The 17,622-nt window shown below is 49.3% G+C and overlaps 1 protein-coding gene across 2 annotated transcripts; it reads left to right on the top strand.

Moving 5' to 3' along the window:
• Positions 1–882: 882 nt before the first annotated feature.
• lrrc51 (leucine rich repeat containing 51) lies at positions 883–16,965 on the top strand. Of its 2 annotated transcripts, none has more exons than XM_055631477.1 (5): positions 883–1,348; positions 5,336–5,418; positions 6,593–6,801; positions 10,094–10,242; positions 16,671–16,965. In XM_055631477.1, the coding sequence occupies exons 1-5, from the start codon at positions 1,251–1,253 to the stop codon at positions 16,807–16,809; spliced, it is 678 nt and encodes a 225-aa protein (XP_055487452.1). In that variant the 5' UTR covers positions 883–1,250; the 3' UTR covers positions 16,810–16,965. The 2 variants fall into 2 exon arrangements, with proteins under 2 accessions (XP_055487452.1, XP_055487453.1); XM_055631478.1 differs by having other exon boundaries at positions 884–1,348; positions 6,596–6,801.
• Positions 16,966–17,622: the final 657 nt, after the last annotated feature.

Here is a 17,622-nt window from a genome sequence, read left to right as displayed (position 1 = left end):
TACAACCGGCGCCGCCCGCGGCCGGACGGAGCCCCCAGCTCCGCGATGTTGGGAGTCGCCGACCAGGTAGGGGACTAAGAATTAAAGTTTCACTCTTCACCCACCCACCCCACCACATAAAATCCCTCCAAACTAACTGACTAACATTTATGCATTGATTTACAATGATTCCCCGGTCTCCGGGGAGGAGGCAGCCGCTCCAGACTTTTCAAACCGCCCGCGCTACCTACCTAATCTACGCTAAAAATCTTCCATTCCGAAATCCGACAAGTGTCTGGTCCCAAGGCTTTCGGATAAAAGGTTGTGCACCTGTACTTGTATCTGTGCAATGACAATAAAGTTGAATTGAATTGAATTGACTTGATGACCTCCCAACTTCTATACTCAATATTTAGTGTTTAAGAGGGAACTGCAGATGCTGGAGAATCGAAGGTTACACAAAAAAGCTGGAGAAACTCAGCGGGTGCAGCAGCATCTATGGAGCGAAGGAAATAGGCAACGTTTCGGGCCGAAACCCTCCATTCTTCTGAAGGTAACCTTCTATACTCAATACTCTGACTGATGAAGGCCAAAGTGCCAAAAGCCTTTTTGACCACCTTATCTACCTGTGACTCTACCTTCAAGGAACCATGCACCTGTACTCCTAGATCCCTCTGCTCTACAACACTACCCAGAGGCCTACATATTGTGCTGTGCTGCTGCAAATATGAATGTCATTGTTCTATCTGGGACACATGACAATAAAACACTTTTGAACAAAGATCATAGATGATCTTTGCTTTTGACTCCTGTTTCCCACCCTGCGATTTTTTTTTTTTGGGGGGGGTGACAGCTATATTTAAGAGGGAGTTAGATGTGGCCCTTGTGGCTAAGGGGATCAGGGGGTATGGAGAGAAGGCAGGTACGGGATACTGAGTTGGATGATCAGCCATGATCATATTGAATGGCGGTGCAGGCTCGAAGGGCCGAATGGCCTACTCCTGCACCTAATTTCTATGTTTCTATGTTTCTATATCATATGACGTCATTGCAAGCAAAGATCTTAGAGCTATAATCTTTGATTGCAAGGAGCAGGGTTGGGACGCGATGACGCCACCCCCGTGCGCCGTGACGTTCCGACCGTTCGTGACGATGCTATTGTCGTACACTATGACGTACCCACCGTACAAGGTGACGTCTCCGCCCGCGCGCGGTGACGTCTCCACCCGTGCGCGATGACGCCAGAGGCGTGATGCGCCGGCGGGAGCGGGATGGAGCCGCGGAAGGGAAGCACCGATAGCGTCCGTCGATTGTCCACCTTCGACCAATCGATCGCCGAGTCATCAGTATCGGCGGCCCCCCAGCCGCGGTGAGCCGCAGCCCCATTATTTACCTCCCCTCCCCTCTCCTCCGACCTGGGCCTGAGATTCAAAGCTGGCGCTGGAGCGGGAGGAGAGCCGCGGCTGCCGCTGGTTGCCCCTGACAACGGTGGGGCTCTGGTCGGCCCGGGGAAGCGGCGCCCGCTGGGAGTTGTAGTTCGTCCGCATCCTCCAGTGCTGGGCCAACCCGGCCGGCGGACTACAACTCCCAGCTGGCGGTCCATTGTCTCGTTGCCCCTGACAACGGATGCGCCAGCGGGCCGGACAAGTTCAAGTCACAGAGTGATCCCGCATGGGAACAGGCCATTCGGCCCAACTTGCCCACACTGGCCCACCTTGCAACATGTCCCATCTACACTAGTCACAGAGTGATCCAGCATGGGAACAGGCCATTCGGCCCAACTTGCCCACACTGGCCAACATGTCCCATCTACACTAGTCACAGAGTGATCCAGCATGGGAACAGGCCATTCGGCCCAACATGTCCCATCTACACTAGTCACAGAGTGATCCCGCATGGGAACAGGCCATTCGGCCCAACATGTCCCATCTACACTAGTCACAGAGTGATCCCGCATGGGAACAGGCCATTCGGCCCAACATGCCCACACTGCCCAACATGTCCCATCTACACTAGTCACAGAGTGATCCAGCATGGGAACAGGCCATTCGGCCCAACATGTCCCATCTACACTAGTCACAGAGTGATCCAGCATGGGAACAGGCCATTCGGCCCAACATGTCCCATCTACACTAGTCACAGAGTGATCCCGCATGGTAACAGGCCATTCGGCCCAACATGTCCCATCTACACTAGTCACAGAGTGATCCCGCATGGGAACAGGCCATTCGGCCCAATTTGCCCACCTTGCCCAACATGTCCCATCTACACTAGTCACAGAGTGATCCAGCATGGGAACAAGCCATTCGGCCCAACTTGCCCACCTTGCCCAACATGTCCCATCTACACTAGTCACAGAGTGATCCAGCATGGGAACAGGCCATTCGGCCCAACTTGCCCACACTGGCCAACATGTCCCATCTACACTAGTCACAGAGTGATCCAGCATGGGAACAGGCCATTCGGCCCAACTTGCCCACACTGCCCAACATGTCCCATCTACACTAGTCACAGAGTGATCCAGCATGGGAACAGGCCATTCGGCCCAACTTGCCCACACTGGCCAACATGTCCCATCTACACTAGTCACAGAGTGATCCAGCATGGGAACAGGCCATTCGGCCCAACTTGCCCACACTGGCCAACATGTCCCATCTACACTAGTCACAGAGTGATCCAGCATGGGAACAGGCCATTTGGCCCAACTTGCCCACACTGGCCCAACATGTCCCATCTACACTAGTCACAGAGTGATCCAGCATGGGAACAGGCCATTCGGCCCAACTTGCCCACACTGGCCAACATGTCCCATCCGATGTCCCATCTACACTAGTCACAGAGTGATCCAGCATGGGAACAGGCCATTTGGCCCAACTTGCCCACACTGGCCAACATGTCCCATCTACACTAGTCCCACCTGCCCGCGTTTGGTTCATATCCCTCCAAATCTGTCCTATTCATGTACCTGTCTAACTATTTCTTAAACGTTTGGATAGGCCCAACCTCAACTACCGCCTCTGGCAGCTTGTTCCATACACCCACCAGTGTGAAAAAGTCACCCCTTAGGTTCCTATTAAATCGTTCCCCTCACACCTTAAACCTATGTCCTCTGGTTCTTGATCCCAGTACGAGAGATTCAATGCATCAACCCGATCTATTTCTCTCATGATTTTATACATGTGATAAGTTTATAAATGAAAGGAATAGAATTAGGCCATTCGGCCCATCGAGACTACCCCACTGTTCAATCATGGCTGCATCGACTCTCTCCCCATCCAACCTATCAGATCTTGAGAGGGTCTGCAGAGAAGAATGGAAGAAATTACCCAAATACAGATGTGCTTGTAGCATCATACCCAAGAAGACTCGAGGCTGTAATCGCTCCCAAAGGTGCCTCAACAAAGTACTGAGTAAAGGGTCTGAATACTTATGTGATATTTCAGTTATATCTTTTTAATTAGGTTGCAAAAATGTCTAAACATAGCAACATCGAAAATAGGTGCAGGAGGGGGCCATTCGGTCCTACGAGCTAGCACCGCCATTCAGTGTGATCATGGCTGGTGGTCCCCTATCAATAACCCATGCCTGCCTTCTCCCCATATCCCTTGACTCCACTAGCCCCTAGCGCTCTATCTAACTCTCTCTTAAATCCATCCAGTGACTTGGCCTCCACTGCCCTCTGTGGCAGGGAATTCCATAAATTCACAACTCTCTGGGTAAAAATGTTTTTTCTCACCTCAGTCTTAAATGACCTCCCCTTTATTCTAAGACTGTGGCCCCTGGTTCTGGACTTGCCCCACATTGGGAACATTTTTCCTGCATCTAGTTTGTCCAGTCCTATTATAATTTTATATATTTCTATAAGATATCCCTCATCCTTCTAAACACCAGTGAATACAAGCCTAGTCTTTTCAATCTTTCCTCATGTGACAGTCCCACCATCCCAGGGATCAATCTCGTGAACCTACGTTGCTACTGCCTCAAACACAAGGATGTCCTTCCTCAAATTAGGAGACCAAAACTGTACACAATACTCCAGACGTGGTCTCACCAGAGCCCTATACAATTGCAGAAGAACCTCTTTACTCCTATACTGAAATCCTCGTAAACACCTGTTTCGCTTTTTATTATTCGGTATAGTGTGTAGATTGATGATTTTAAAAAATGAATCAATTTTTGAATAAGGTTGTAACGTAACAAAATGTGGAAAAAGTGAAGGGGTCTGAATATTTTCAAAATGCAATATATATATATAAATATATATATATATGCACACACAGACAACTGATCAATAACAGTGCAAAGTCAAAATTAATAGCCACACGTTTATATAGTGAAGAACCTATTTAGAGGCTGTAGTGTTTAATAGCCTGTTGGTTGAGGGGAAGCTGCTGCTCCTAAACCTGGACGTTACAGTTTTCAGGTCCTGTAACTTCTTTCCAATGGCAGGAGTGAAATGAGAGCATGACCAGAGTGGTGTGGGTAGCAGAAATTAATGGGGCAAACAAAATGTATTTGACGCGATGCATGAGGACTCTGCTTCAAAGATAGACAATAGACAATAGGTGCAGGAGTAGGCCATTCGGCCCTTTGAGCCAGCACCACCATTCAATGTAATCATGGCCGTTCATCCCCAATCAGTACCCCCTTCCTGCCTTTCCCCCATATCCCTTGACTCCGCTATCTTCTTCTTTCCTGTGGCGTGCACAGCCTAAAGTTGTAGGACAACTTGTTCTATTTGATCTTCCGTTTGTGCACGATGAGTTGATTGCATTAGTCGAAACAGGGCGGACCACGTGAAGGTTGCAATCTTCCACCCCTCCGCTATCTTTAAGAGCCCTATCTAGCTCTCTCTTGAAAGTATCCAGAGAATTGGCCTCCACGGCCCTCTGAGGCAGAGAATTCCACAGACTCACAACTCTCTGTGAGAAAAAGGTTTTCCTCGTCCCCGCTCTGAATGACTTACTCCTTATTCTTAAACTGTGGCCCCTGGTTCTGCACTCCCAGCTACATCGGGAACATGTTTCCTGCCTCTAGCGCGTCCAAACTCTTAATAATCTTATATGTTTCAATACGATCTCCTCTCATCCTTCTAAACTCCAGAGTGTACAAGCCCAGCCGCTCCATTCTCTCAGCATATGACAGTCCCGCCATCCCGGGAATTAACCTGGTGAACCTACGCTGCACTCCCTCAATAGCAAGAATGTTAGATAAAATGTAACTGGGGCTGAAAACCACGAGGGAGGTGGTGGAGAAGATTCAGATTATTTGGACCACTGCATTTGTTTGAGAATTTCCAGCAATGATCTTTTCTGCAGTTGCACAGTAACTAATAGGGATTTCTCTCCTCCTGCAGGTTTGCGAACACAAAGGAGTATGACTCTATCTTGTATGGCCCAGTTGTGGATTATTCCTTCAGACGTTTGGATTCTGTAAATGGTACGATGATCTACAGATATCACTTTCAAACCTGTATGCAAGGCTCACAAGTTTATTTGTTCATGACTCGTATAAACATAGAAAACAGGTGCAGGAGTAGGCCATTTGGCCCTTCCCACCAGCACCACCATTCGATACGATCATGACTGATCATCCACAATCAGTACCCTGTTCCTGCTTTCTCCCCATATCTCTTGATGCCATTAGCCCTAAGAGCAAAATCTAACTCTCTCTCGAATACATCCTGTGAATTGGCCTCCACTGCCTTCTGTGGCAGAGAATTCCACAGATTCACAACTCTGTGGTGGAAAAGTTTTTCCTCATCTCAGTCCCAAATGGCCTATCCCTTATTCTTAAACTGTGACCCCTGGTTCTGGACTCCCCAATATCGGGAACATTTTTTCTGCATCTAGCCTGTCCAATCCTTCAAGAATTTTATATGATCCCCTCTCATCTTTCTAAATTCCAAAAAATACAAGCCCAGTCGACCCATTCTTTCATTATGTGTCAGTCCCGCCATCCAGGGAATTAACCTGGTGAACCTACACTGCACTCCCTCAATAGCAAGAATGTCCTCCCTCAAATTAGGAGACCAAAACTGCACACAATACTCCAAGTGCAGTCTCACCAGGGTCCTGTACAACTGCATTAGGACCTCCTTGCTCCTAAACTCAAATTATCTTCTACAATGAAGGCCAACATGCCATTAGCTTTCTTCACTGCCTGCTGTACCTGCATGCTTACTTTCAGTGACTGATATACAAGCACACCCAGGTCTCGTTGCACATCCCCTTTTCCTAATCTCACACCATTCAGATAATAATCTGCCTTCCTGTTCTTGCCACCAAAGCGGATAACCTATTTACCCACATTATACTGCATCTGCCCACTCACCCAACCTGTCCAATTCACCCTGCAGCCTCATCGCAGCTCACACAGCCATCCATCTTTATGTCATCCGAAAACTTGGAGATGTAGAGAGAGAGTGGGGCAGTGGGATTGTTGGATTGACACAGGGCGGTGGGATATGGGGATGACACAGGGCAGTGGGATTGATACATGGCTGTGGGACGAGAGCAGGGCTGTGGGATTAGCGTGGGGTTGATACAAGGGTTTGGGGAGGGGGCAGGGAGTGGCCGTGCACCTATGTACCTGCCCCTCTGTTTCCACCCAGCAGATGCCATTAAGCTGACGCCCCGGGCGGGCGTGAAACCCAACGAGTTCACGGAGGATCGGAAGATGAAGAGCTGCTCACTGCGGCTGAGCCACAACCGACTGAACGACCTGAGCGGTCTGAAGCAGCTGATCGACACGTTGCTGGTGGAACCACGCCGTCTCTTCTGGATCGACCTCTCCTTCAACAACTTTTACCTCATCGACCCTGTACGTAGCACGTGTCTGCCACAGAGTATGTAGAAACAAGGAACTCCAGATGGGACGGCAGCGGTAGAGTTGCTGCCTCACAGCGCCAGAGGCCCGGGTTCCATCCTGACTACGGGTGCTGTCTGTACGTTCTCCCTGTGACCTGCGTGGGTTTTCACCGGGTGCTCCGGATTTCTCCCACACTCCGAAAACGTACACATCTGTAGGTTAATTGGCTTGGTAAAAATTGTAAATTATCCGTGTGTAGGATAGTATGGGGATCGCCGGTCGTAGGATAGTGTAAAGGGCCTGTCCCACTGTACGAGGTAATTCAAGAGTTCTCCCGAGTTTTCCCCTGATTTGAACTCGGAGAATGTCCGTAGCGGGTCCTTAAGAGTTTGTGGATGTCTTGTAGCGGCTCGTACGGGTAACGGTAGGTACTCGGGAAATCTGGTAAACTCGTGACGTTTTTTTAACACTGAAAAATGTCCCTGAGTAAAAAAATACTTGTGCTCAAAAAAATTGTTACTTTTTACTGGTAGGAGCCGCTATGAGACATCCACGATCTCCTACGGACCCGCGACGGACATTCTCCAAGTTCGAATCAGGGGAAAACTTGGGAGAACTCTTGAATTACCTCGTACAGTGGGACAGGCCCTTTAGAGTATGGGGATCGCCGGTCGTAGGCTAGTGTTAGTATGGGGATCGTTGGTTGGCCCAAACTGGATGGGACAAAGGTCCTGCACCACGGTGTGAAGTTTAGTTTTGAGATACAGCATGGAACTGGCCCTTCAGCCCATCAAGTCTGCGCCAACCAGTGATCACCCCATACAATGGCACTATCCTACACACTAGGGACAATTTACAATTTTACTGAAGCCAATAAACCTACAAACCTGTACGTCTTTGAAATCTGGAGCACCCGGTGAAAACCTACGCAGGTCACAGGGAGAACGTACAAACTCGGTACAGACAGCACCCGTAGTCAGGACCAAAGCACCCGGAGAACACTCACACCATCACGGGGAGAACATGCTAACTCCGTACACAGCACCCATGGGGGGATTGAACCCGGGTCTCTGGCGTTGCTAAGGCATCACATCTACGGCTGCACCACTGTGCTGTCTGAACTAAGACTTTTAAAATGGGACTTGCTTTGATGCGGCACCTTGGCCAGCATGGAAGGGTTGGGCTGAAGGGCCTGTTTCATCCCGTAGGGTGTCTGCTGATGGACCAAAGCCAGTGACAAAGAAGTGTATAGATACAGGATAACATTTAGTGCAAGATGAAGCCAGTAAAATCCAATCAAAGATAGTCATTGGTGACTATCTTTACCACTAAGGGAATAACTGGAGTTTAGAAGGATGAGAGGGTTTCTTATTGAAACATATAAGATTATTAAGGGTTTGGACACGCTAGAGGCAGGAAACATGTTCCCGATGTTGGGGGAGTCCAGAACCAGGGGCCACAGTTTAAGAATAAGGGGTAAGCCATTTAGAACGGAGATGATGAAACACTTTTTCACACAGAGAGTTGTGAGTCTGTGGAATTCTCTGCCTCAGAGGGCGGTGGAGGCCGGTTCTCTGGATGCTTTCAAGAGAGAGCTAGATAGGGCTCTTAAAGATAGCGGAGTCAGGGGATATGGGGAGAAGGCAGGAACGGGGTACTGATTGGGGATGATCAGCCATGATCACATTGAATGGCGGTGCTGGCTGAATGGCCTGCTCCTGCACCTATTGTCTATACGTTATTACCTTATCATGTTTCTGTACGCGGTGAAAGGCTCGTAATCATGTGTCGTCTTTCCGCTGATTGGTTCGCACGCGGCAAAAGCTTTTCACAAATTCCCAAGTTAATGAGTAGAATTAGGCCATTCGGCCCATCGAGTCTACTCCGCCGCTGATCTCTTCCTCGTCCTATTTTCCACCCCTTCCCTTCCTAACCCTTGACACCCGTTCTGATCAAGAATTTGTGTATCTCTGCCTTAAACATATCCACTGACTTGGCCTCCACAGCCCTCCGTGGCAATGAGTTCCACAGACTCTGACTAATGAAATCCCTCCTCACCGCCTTTCCACAAGAGCGCCCTTTAGACCTCCTTTGGACCTCTGATCAGTCTGAAGAAGGGTCTTTCTTTCTTTTTAAATCTTTTTATTCAAACAAAAACTAAACAACAACAAAAAATGATGTTAAGCATAACAATGATATTGATACTTACCTTGGAGGACTTACACAGTTCCCGCTGCACCAAAAAAACCCAGAATATCATAAAGGACATTTCCCACCCCGGACACTCCCTGTTTGAACTGTTGCCGTCAGGCAGACGGTACAGATCTACAAGGACAAGGACAAACAGACTCAAAAACAGTTTTTACCCCACTGCTATAAAAGCACTAAATGTAACCGCCAAGGAACGCAGGGGCGATACAGACTAAGGGACTGTGGTAACTGTGAAATCGACAGAAGGATGGAGGGTTGGGTGTGTATGCGTGCTTTGTTCGTGATATTTATTTAGTTGTTTATCTTTATTATTTTACCGTGTATGTATCGTTAGCTTTTAGAAATGTTTGAATGCTGCACTGACTGGCTGACATTTTAAATTTCGTTGTACATGGTCCATGTTACAATGACAATAAAGAAACTATTCTATTCTATTCTATACATCAGGATCAGGATTACATTAATAACAGATATAACCTAAATATGAGTCCAATGTCAAAATACACAATGAATATAGACCTCCCGGTCTCTGCCTAAATATAGTTCAATGTTTAAAAGAAAACATATATATATATTAAAAAAAAAAAAAAAAAAAGAAAAACAAGGGAAAAACAAAGCACCCCTAAACTAGAAAAAAAAAGAAGGGTCTTGACCCGAAATGTCACCGATTCCTTCTCTCCAGAGATGCTGCCTGTCCCGCTGGTGAATTAGGCCATTTGGCCCATCGAGTCTGCTCCACCATTCAATCATGGCTGATCTCTGCCTCCTTATCCTATTTTCCACCCCTTCTCTTCCTAACCCTTGACACCCATTATAATCAAGAATTTGTCTATCTCTGCCTTAAAAATATCCACATTTAGTGGCAATGAGTTCCACAGATTAACTACCCTCTGACTAATAAAATTCCTCCTCACCTCCTTTCCACAAGAGCGCCCTTTAGACCTCTGATCAGTCTTGACCCGAAAAGTCACCGATTCCGTCTCCAGAGATGCTGCCTGTCCCGCTGAGTTACTCCGGCATTTTGTGTCTATCTGCCCTTCACACCTCGGTACAGGTGACAATAAACTAAACCTGTGCGTGCGTCTGTCCACAGGTGCTGATTATGTGCATCCACCTGCAAGTTCTGAACATGCACGGGAACCAGGTGGCCAAGTTGTACGAGGTGGACAAGCTGGCGGTCCTGACGCACCTGCGGAGCCTGACTCTGCACGGCAACCCTGTGGAGCTGCTCAAAGGATACAGGTACACGACCAGTGTTCCCCCCTCCGCCTGTGCTGCCTCGTCACTGCCTCCCCTTGGTCAACTCAGGGAGGTGCATGCGTTCATATCTTCATACGTTGTAGGGCACTGTTTAGTTTAGTTTTGTTTATTGTTACCTGTACAGTGAAAAGCTTTTGTTGCACGCTAACCAGTCAGCGGAAAGACTATACATGATTACAATCGAGCGGTCCACAGTGCACTGATACATGATAAAGGAATAAGAGACAATAGACAATAGGTGCAGGAGTATGCCATTCGGCCCTTCAAGCCAGCATCGCCATTCATGGCTGATCATCCCCAATCAGTACCGCGTTCCTGCCTTCTCCCCATATCCCCATGACTCCACTATCTTTAGTCAAGTCAAGTCAAGTCAAGTTTATTTGTCACATACACATACGAGATGTGCAGTGAAATGAAAGTGGCAATGCTCGCGGACTTTTGTGCAAAAGACAAACAACAAAACAACCAAACAAATTATAAACACAATCATAACACACATATTCTTTTACATAATAAATAATTGAAGGAAAAACGTTCTGTAGAGTTAGTCCCTGGTGAGAAAGGCGTTTACAGTCCGAATTGCCTCTGGGAAGAAACTCCTTCTCAACCTCTCCGTTCTCACTGCATGGCAACGGAGGCGTTTGCCTGACCGTAGCGGCTGGAACAGTCCGTTGCAGGGGTGGAAGAGGTCTCTCATGATTTTGTTTGCTCTGGAGTTGCAGAGCCCTAGCTAGCTCTCTCTTGAAAGCATCCAGAGAACCTGCCTCCACTGCCGTCTGAGGCAGAGAATTCCACACTCACCACTCTCTGTGAGAAAAAGTGTTTCCTCGTCTCCGTTCTAAATGGCTTGTTTAGTTTAGAAATAGTTTAGAAATAATGTTTAGTTCAAGAAAAGCCAGCAAAGGCCAAGCAAAGACGAGCATGTTTATATGTCCATAAGTTGCAGGAACGTAATTAGGCCATTCGGCCCATCAAGTCTACTCCGCCATTCAATTATGACTGATCTGTATCTCCTTTGCAGAGCGTTTAAATATTCTGTTGTGCTGCTGCAAGTAAGATTTTCATTGTTCATGTTCATAGGATCAGAATTAGGTCATCGAGTCTACTCTGCCACTCAATCATGGCTGATCTATCTCTCCCTCCTAACCCCATTCTCCTGCCTTCTCCCCATAACTCCTGACACCCATACTAATCGAGAATCTATCTATCTCCACCTTAAATATATCCACTGACTTGGCCTCCACAGCCTTCTGTGGCAAAGAATTCCACAGGTTCACCACCGTCTGACTAAATAAATTTCTCCTCATCTCATTCCTAAAAGAACGTCCTTTAATTCTGAAGCTGTGCCCTCTGGTCCTGGACTCTCTCACTAGTGGAAAGATCCTCTCCACATCCACTCTATCCGGGCCTTTCACTGGTGCAGCCTAAACCCAAGGCAGCACCCAGCCGCACCCTCGCCAACCTCTGTAGATGGAATATTTTGAATACAATTTTGAAACAATATTGAATGTATTGTGTCCAGCTTTGGTCCCCTAATTTGAGGATGAACATTCTTGCTATTGAGGGAGTGCAGCGTAGTTTAACAAGGTTAATTCCTGGGATGGCAGGACTGTCATATGCTGAGAGAATGGAGCAGCTGGGCTTGTACACTCTGGAGTTTAGAAGGATGAGTTGGGACCTCATTGAAGCATATAAGATTGTTAAGGGCTTGGACACGCTAGAGGCAGGAAACATGTTCCCGATGTTGGGGGAGTCCAGAACCAGGGGCCACAGTTTAAGAATAAGGAGTAAGCCATTTAGAATGGAGACAAGGAAACACTTTTTCTCATAGGGAGTGGTGAGTCTGTGGAATTCTCTGCCTCAGAGGGTGGTGGAGGCAGGTTCTCTGGATGCTTTCAAGAGGGAGCTAGATAGGGCTCTTAAAAATAGCGGAGTCAGGGGACATGGGGAGAAGGCAGGAACGGGGTACTGATTGGGGATGATCAGCCATGATCACATTGAATGGCGGTGCTGGCTTGAAGGGCCAAATGGCCTACTCCTGCACCTATTGTCTATTGAATAGATACCATAGAAAGCATCCTGTCAGAATGCATGTGTAAGAAAGAACTGCAGATGCAGGTTTAAATCAAAGGTAGACACAAAATACTTGAGTAACTCAGCGGGTCAGGCAGCAACTCTGGAGAGAAGGAATAGGCGACGTTTCGGGTTGAGTCCCTTCTTCAGACTAATGTCAGGGGAAAATATACTACATTCTACCTATATTCTATCTTTGTCCTGCCCCCTCCCCTGACATCAGTCTGAAGAAGGGTCTCGACCCGAAATGTCGCCCATTCCTTCTCTCCAGAGATGCTGCCTGTCCCGCTGAGTTACTCCAGCATTTCGTGTCTACCTATTAGGATGCATTGCAGCCTGGTTTTCTCTGCCCAAGACCACAGAAGGTTGCAGAGGGTTGTGGATGTAGCCCAGTCCATCACACAGACCAGACTCCCCACCATCGACTCCATCTACACTTCCCGCTGCTTCAAGAAAGCAGCCGACATAATCAAACACCACTCACACCCCGGCCATTCCTCTTCTCCTCTCTCCCGTCAAGCGAAATATGCAGAAGCCTGCAAGCACATCCCTGAGCTGATCAAGGGGATATAGATTAAACGCAGGCAGGTGGGATTAGTGTAGCTGGGACATGTTGGCCGGTGTGGGCAAGATGGGCCGAAGAGCCTGTTTCCACACTGTATCACTATGGCAAATACTACTAGACTCAGGGACAGCTTCTTCACCTCTGTTATCAGTCTCCTCAACTGTCCTCCCATTCGCCAAGGTACAGTTCAGGTCTTCCAACCTACCTCATTGTGGCCCCTGCACTTTAAAATGAATCTGTACTTCCTCTGTAACTGTATTGCTTCAACACTATATTTAGCACGCTGGTAACTGTGGGAGGTGCATACGTTCATAATTAGTAGAAGCAGTTGAATTTAGTTGTGCTGCGGGCTGTTCCACAACAATAGGATTTGACTGGAGAGGAGAAAAGGGCCACACGGTGGTGCAGCGGTAGAGTTGAGGGTTCGATTCTCACCACGGGTGCTGTCTGTACGGAGTTTGCATGTTCTTCCCGTGACCTGCGTGGGTTTTCTCCGGGATCTCCGGTTTCCCCCCACACTCCAGAGATGTACAGGTTTGGCAGTTCATTGGCTTGGCATAGACAATAGACAATAGGTGCAGGGGTAGGCCATTTGGCACTTCGAGCCATTCAATGTGATCATGGCTGATCATCCCCAATCAGTACCCCGTTCCTGCCTTCTCCCCATATCCCCTGACTCCGCTATCTTTAAGAGCCCTAACTAGCTATCTCTTGAAAGCATCCAGAGAACCTGCCTCCACCGCCCTCTGAGGCAGAGAATTCCACAGACTCACCACTCTCTGTGAGAAAAAGTGTTTCCTCGTCTCCCGTTCTAAATGGCTTATTCCTTATTCTTAAACTGTGGTCGCTGGTTCTGGGCTCCCCCAACATCAGGAACATGTTTCCTGCTTCTAGCGTGTCCAAGCCCTTAACAATCTTATATATTTCCACGAGATACCCTCTCATCCTTCTAAACTCCAGAGTTTACAAGCCCAGCTGCTCCATTCTCTCAGCATATGACAGTGATCGTAAATGGTCCCTGTTGTGTAGGATAGCATTAGCATACGGGGGGGGGGGGGGGGCCCGCGCTGTGTCTCTAAACTAAACGTGCAGGACAAGCTTTTCACTGCATCTCTGTCCACGGGACAATAAAGAAAGTCAAACTAAACTTGCTGTGACATGCAGCAAGCTGCTTGAAAGGGCAGTGGCAGCAAATGCAACAGGACCTTGCGAAAGGGGAGTGAATGTATCCTGAAAGGCGGAAGTTGGAAGTCAGAGAGGCATTGTCTGCCTGAGAGCAACTTAATGGCACCAATATTTTTTAGATTCCTTCACGGGATGTCGACACCAAAGATACTCGAGCATTGGTCGACACTGTCAGCTGTTATTATCTGTCTGTGGGTTCTCTAAACTGAGGAGACGTGGCGTGAATTTACAGCCTCAAACAGTCCATAGGTTTTAGTAGCAGAATAAGGCCATTCGGCCCAAAAGTCTGCTCTGCCATTCAATCATGGCTGATCTATCTTTCCCTCTCAACCCCATTCTCATGTCTTTACCCCATAACTCCTGACACTAGTAGAGCTAATAGGACTTGATGTTTAAATAGACAATAGGTGCAGGAGTAGGCCATTCGGCCCTTCGAGCCTGCACCGCTATTCAATATGATCATGGCTGATCATCCAACTCAGTATCCCATCCCTGTCTTCTCTCCATACCACCTGATCCCTTTAGCCACAAGGGCCACAGCTAACTCCCTCTTAAATATAGCCAATGAACTGGCCTCAACTACCTTCTGTGGCAGAGAATTCCACAGATTCACCACTCTCTGTGTGAAAAATATTGATCTCATCTCGGTCCTAAAAGATTTCCCCCTTATCCTTAAACTGTTACCCCTTGTTCTGGACTTCCCCAACATTGGGAACAACACGGAAACAGGCCATCTCGGCCCTTCTAGTCCGTGCCAAACACTTATTCTCACCTAGTCCCCATCTACCTGTACTCAGACCATAACCCTCCATTCTTTTCCCGCCCATATACCTATCCAATTTATTTTTACATGATAAAATCAGAACCTGCCTCCACCACTTCCTCTGGAAGCTCATTCCACACAGCTACCACTCTCTGAGTAAGCCCACTCTCTGATAGGCCCACAACATCTCCAGAGGCCTCAACGGCGATGCCTGGCGCCCCAGTTACACCCCCTCAATTCCATACCCCCGTCTTCATCTTGCAGCCCATTTGTTGTCTCTGCTTTGGATCCAAATCCAATTGCTGCTTTTTTCTGCAGAATTTGATAATGATTTGATTGCTTGTTGGAGAGAGCAACCCCCATTTTCTTTAATAGCCTGGTCAACAAATCCCCTGCATCCCACTTCAACAGCGAAAATCTTGGTCTTCCAGCCCGTACCAATCAAGAGTGATTACTCATCATTCGCTACACTCCAATTGATACCACTTTGTTTTTTAAAGAAGCAAAATCCAGATTTTTAAATTTAAATTCTATTATTACCAATCTCATAAGACAGTAGCAGAATCAGGCCATTCAGCCCATCGAGACTGAGCTACACCAACTTCAGCAATGATCGGCAGTGGATTTTGTTTACAGATTGTATCACATATTTTGGGCTGCACTGTTAATTGATCATTTATTTATAACTAATCATTTATTATTATTGGTGGCTGTATATTTATTTGTTGTGTGATTGAATTAATGAGCCTCTACAGCTGCAGCAAGTAAAAATTAATTGTCCAGGTCCCAATGTTCGTGACAACTAAATGCTCATGACCAAGACCTCCAGCTGTTGGCATCTAAATCACTCCCTCTCTGTCTCCCTCCCTCCTCCCTCCCCCCCTCTCTCTCCCTCCTCCTCCCCCCCTCTCTCTTCCTCACCCCTCCCCCCTCTCTTCCCTCCCTCCTCCCCCCTTTCTCTCTCTCCTCCTCCCCCCCTCTCTCTCCCCCCCCCTCCTCCTCCCTCTCTCTCCTCCTCCCCCCTCCTCCTCCTCCCCCTCCCCCCTCCTCCTCCCCTCCCCTCCCCCCTCCCTCCCCCCCCTCCCCCTCCTCCTCCTCCCCCTCCTCTCCTCCTCCTCCCCCTCTCTTCCTCCTCCCCCTCTCTTCCCTCCTCCTCCCCCCTCTTCCTCCTCCTCTCCTCCCCCCTCTCTTCCTCTCCCTCCCCCTCTCTTCTCCTCTCCTCCCCCCCCTCTCTTCCTCCTCCCCCCTTCCTCCTCCCCCCCCCCCCCCTTCCTCCTCCCCCCCTCCCCCTTCCTCTCTCCCCTCCTCCTCCCCCTCTTCCTCCTCCCCCCTCCCCTCCTCTCCCCCCCCCTTCCCTCCCCCTCTCCTCCCCCCCCCCCCCTCTCCCCCCCCCCCTCTCTCCTCCTCCCCCTCTCTCCTCCCTCCTCCCTCCCTCCTCCTCCCTCCTCCTCCCCCTCTCTCCCTCTCCTCCTCCTCTCTCCCCTCTCCTCCTCCTCCCCCCTCCCCCTCTCCCTCCTCCCCCCCCTCTTCCTCCTCCTCCCCCCTCTCCTCCTCCTCCTCCTCTCCTTCCTCCCCCTCCCCCTCTTCCTCCTCCTCTCTTCCTCCCCCTCCCCCCTCCTCTCCCTTCCTCACCCCCCTCCCTCCCTCCCCCCGCTCTTCCTCACCCTCCCTCCGTCTCTCTACCTCTTCCCTTGTCCCCACTATCTCCTTATTCCCCCTCAACCTGTATTTCCCTCCCTCCCTCCCTCCCTCGTCCTCTATATCCCTCACCCTTGCTCCCTCCGTTCCCTTCCTTTCCTCCTCCTTCCCCGTCCCCGTGGCCAGGAGCTACATAGTGGGGGTGATCCCACAGTTGAAGTCGCTGGACTACAGCACGATCACCAAGCAAGACCGCTCCACCGCTGCCGTCATGAAGTCGTTCACCAGGCACAAGCGGCCGGCGCGGAGACGCTACGACGAGTAGCTCCCCACCCGAGGAGTGCCGCCCGCCCGCCCCGCCGTGTTCCGCCCCACCGTGGCCGGTTCCCAGGCCGAGAGAGAGCAGGGAAGGGCCCGACTCTTTACTGCACGTTGACCCCGCCTGAATTTCAATAAAAAAAGTCACGATGATTGGTATTATCAACAAGATTACTCCACGTCTCTTTCTCCCCCTGGGTCTGGCTATCCACTGGAGAGTGGGTTGGAGCTGCTGAGCAAAGGGTTCGATCCTGACTGTACACAAAAAAATGCTGGAGAAACTCAGCGGGTGCAGCAGCATCTATGGAGCGAAGGAAATAGGCAACGTTTCGGGCCGAAACCCTTCTTCAGACTGATGGGGGGTGGCGGGGAGAAGAAAGGAAAAAGGAGCCCGAGGGCTGAGGAAGGGGAGGAGACAGCAAGGGCTAACAAAATTGGGAGAATTCAATGTTCATGCCCGCAGGATGCAGACTCCCCAAGCGGAATATGAGGTGCTGTTCCTCCAATTTCCGGTGTTGCTCGCTCTGGCAATGGAGGAGACCCAGGACAGAGAGGTCGGAAGGGGAATGGGAGGGGGAGTTGAAGTGCTGAGCCACCGGGAGGTCGGGTTGGTTATTGCGGACCGATCGGAGGTGTTCGGCGAAACGATCGCCCAACCTCCGCTTGGTCTCACCGATGTAGATCAGCTGACATCTAGAGCAGCGGATGCAGTAGATGAGGTTGGAGGAGATACAGGTGAACCTCTGTCGCACCTGGAACGACTGCTTGGGTCCTTGAATGGAGTCGAGGGGGGAGGTAAAGGGACTTTCCGTTTGCATCT

This window comes from Leucoraja erinacea, unplaced genomic scaffold, assembly GCF_028641065.1.
Source record: "Leucoraja erinacea ecotype New England unplaced genomic scaffold, Leri_hhj_1 Leri_77S, whole genome shotgun sequence".
In the NCBI taxonomy this organism is placed as follows: domain Eukaryota; kingdom Metazoa; phylum Chordata; class Chondrichthyes; order Rajiformes; family Rajidae; genus Leucoraja; species Leucoraja erinaceus.
This window is presented reverse-complemented; position numbering and strand designations above follow the sequence as displayed.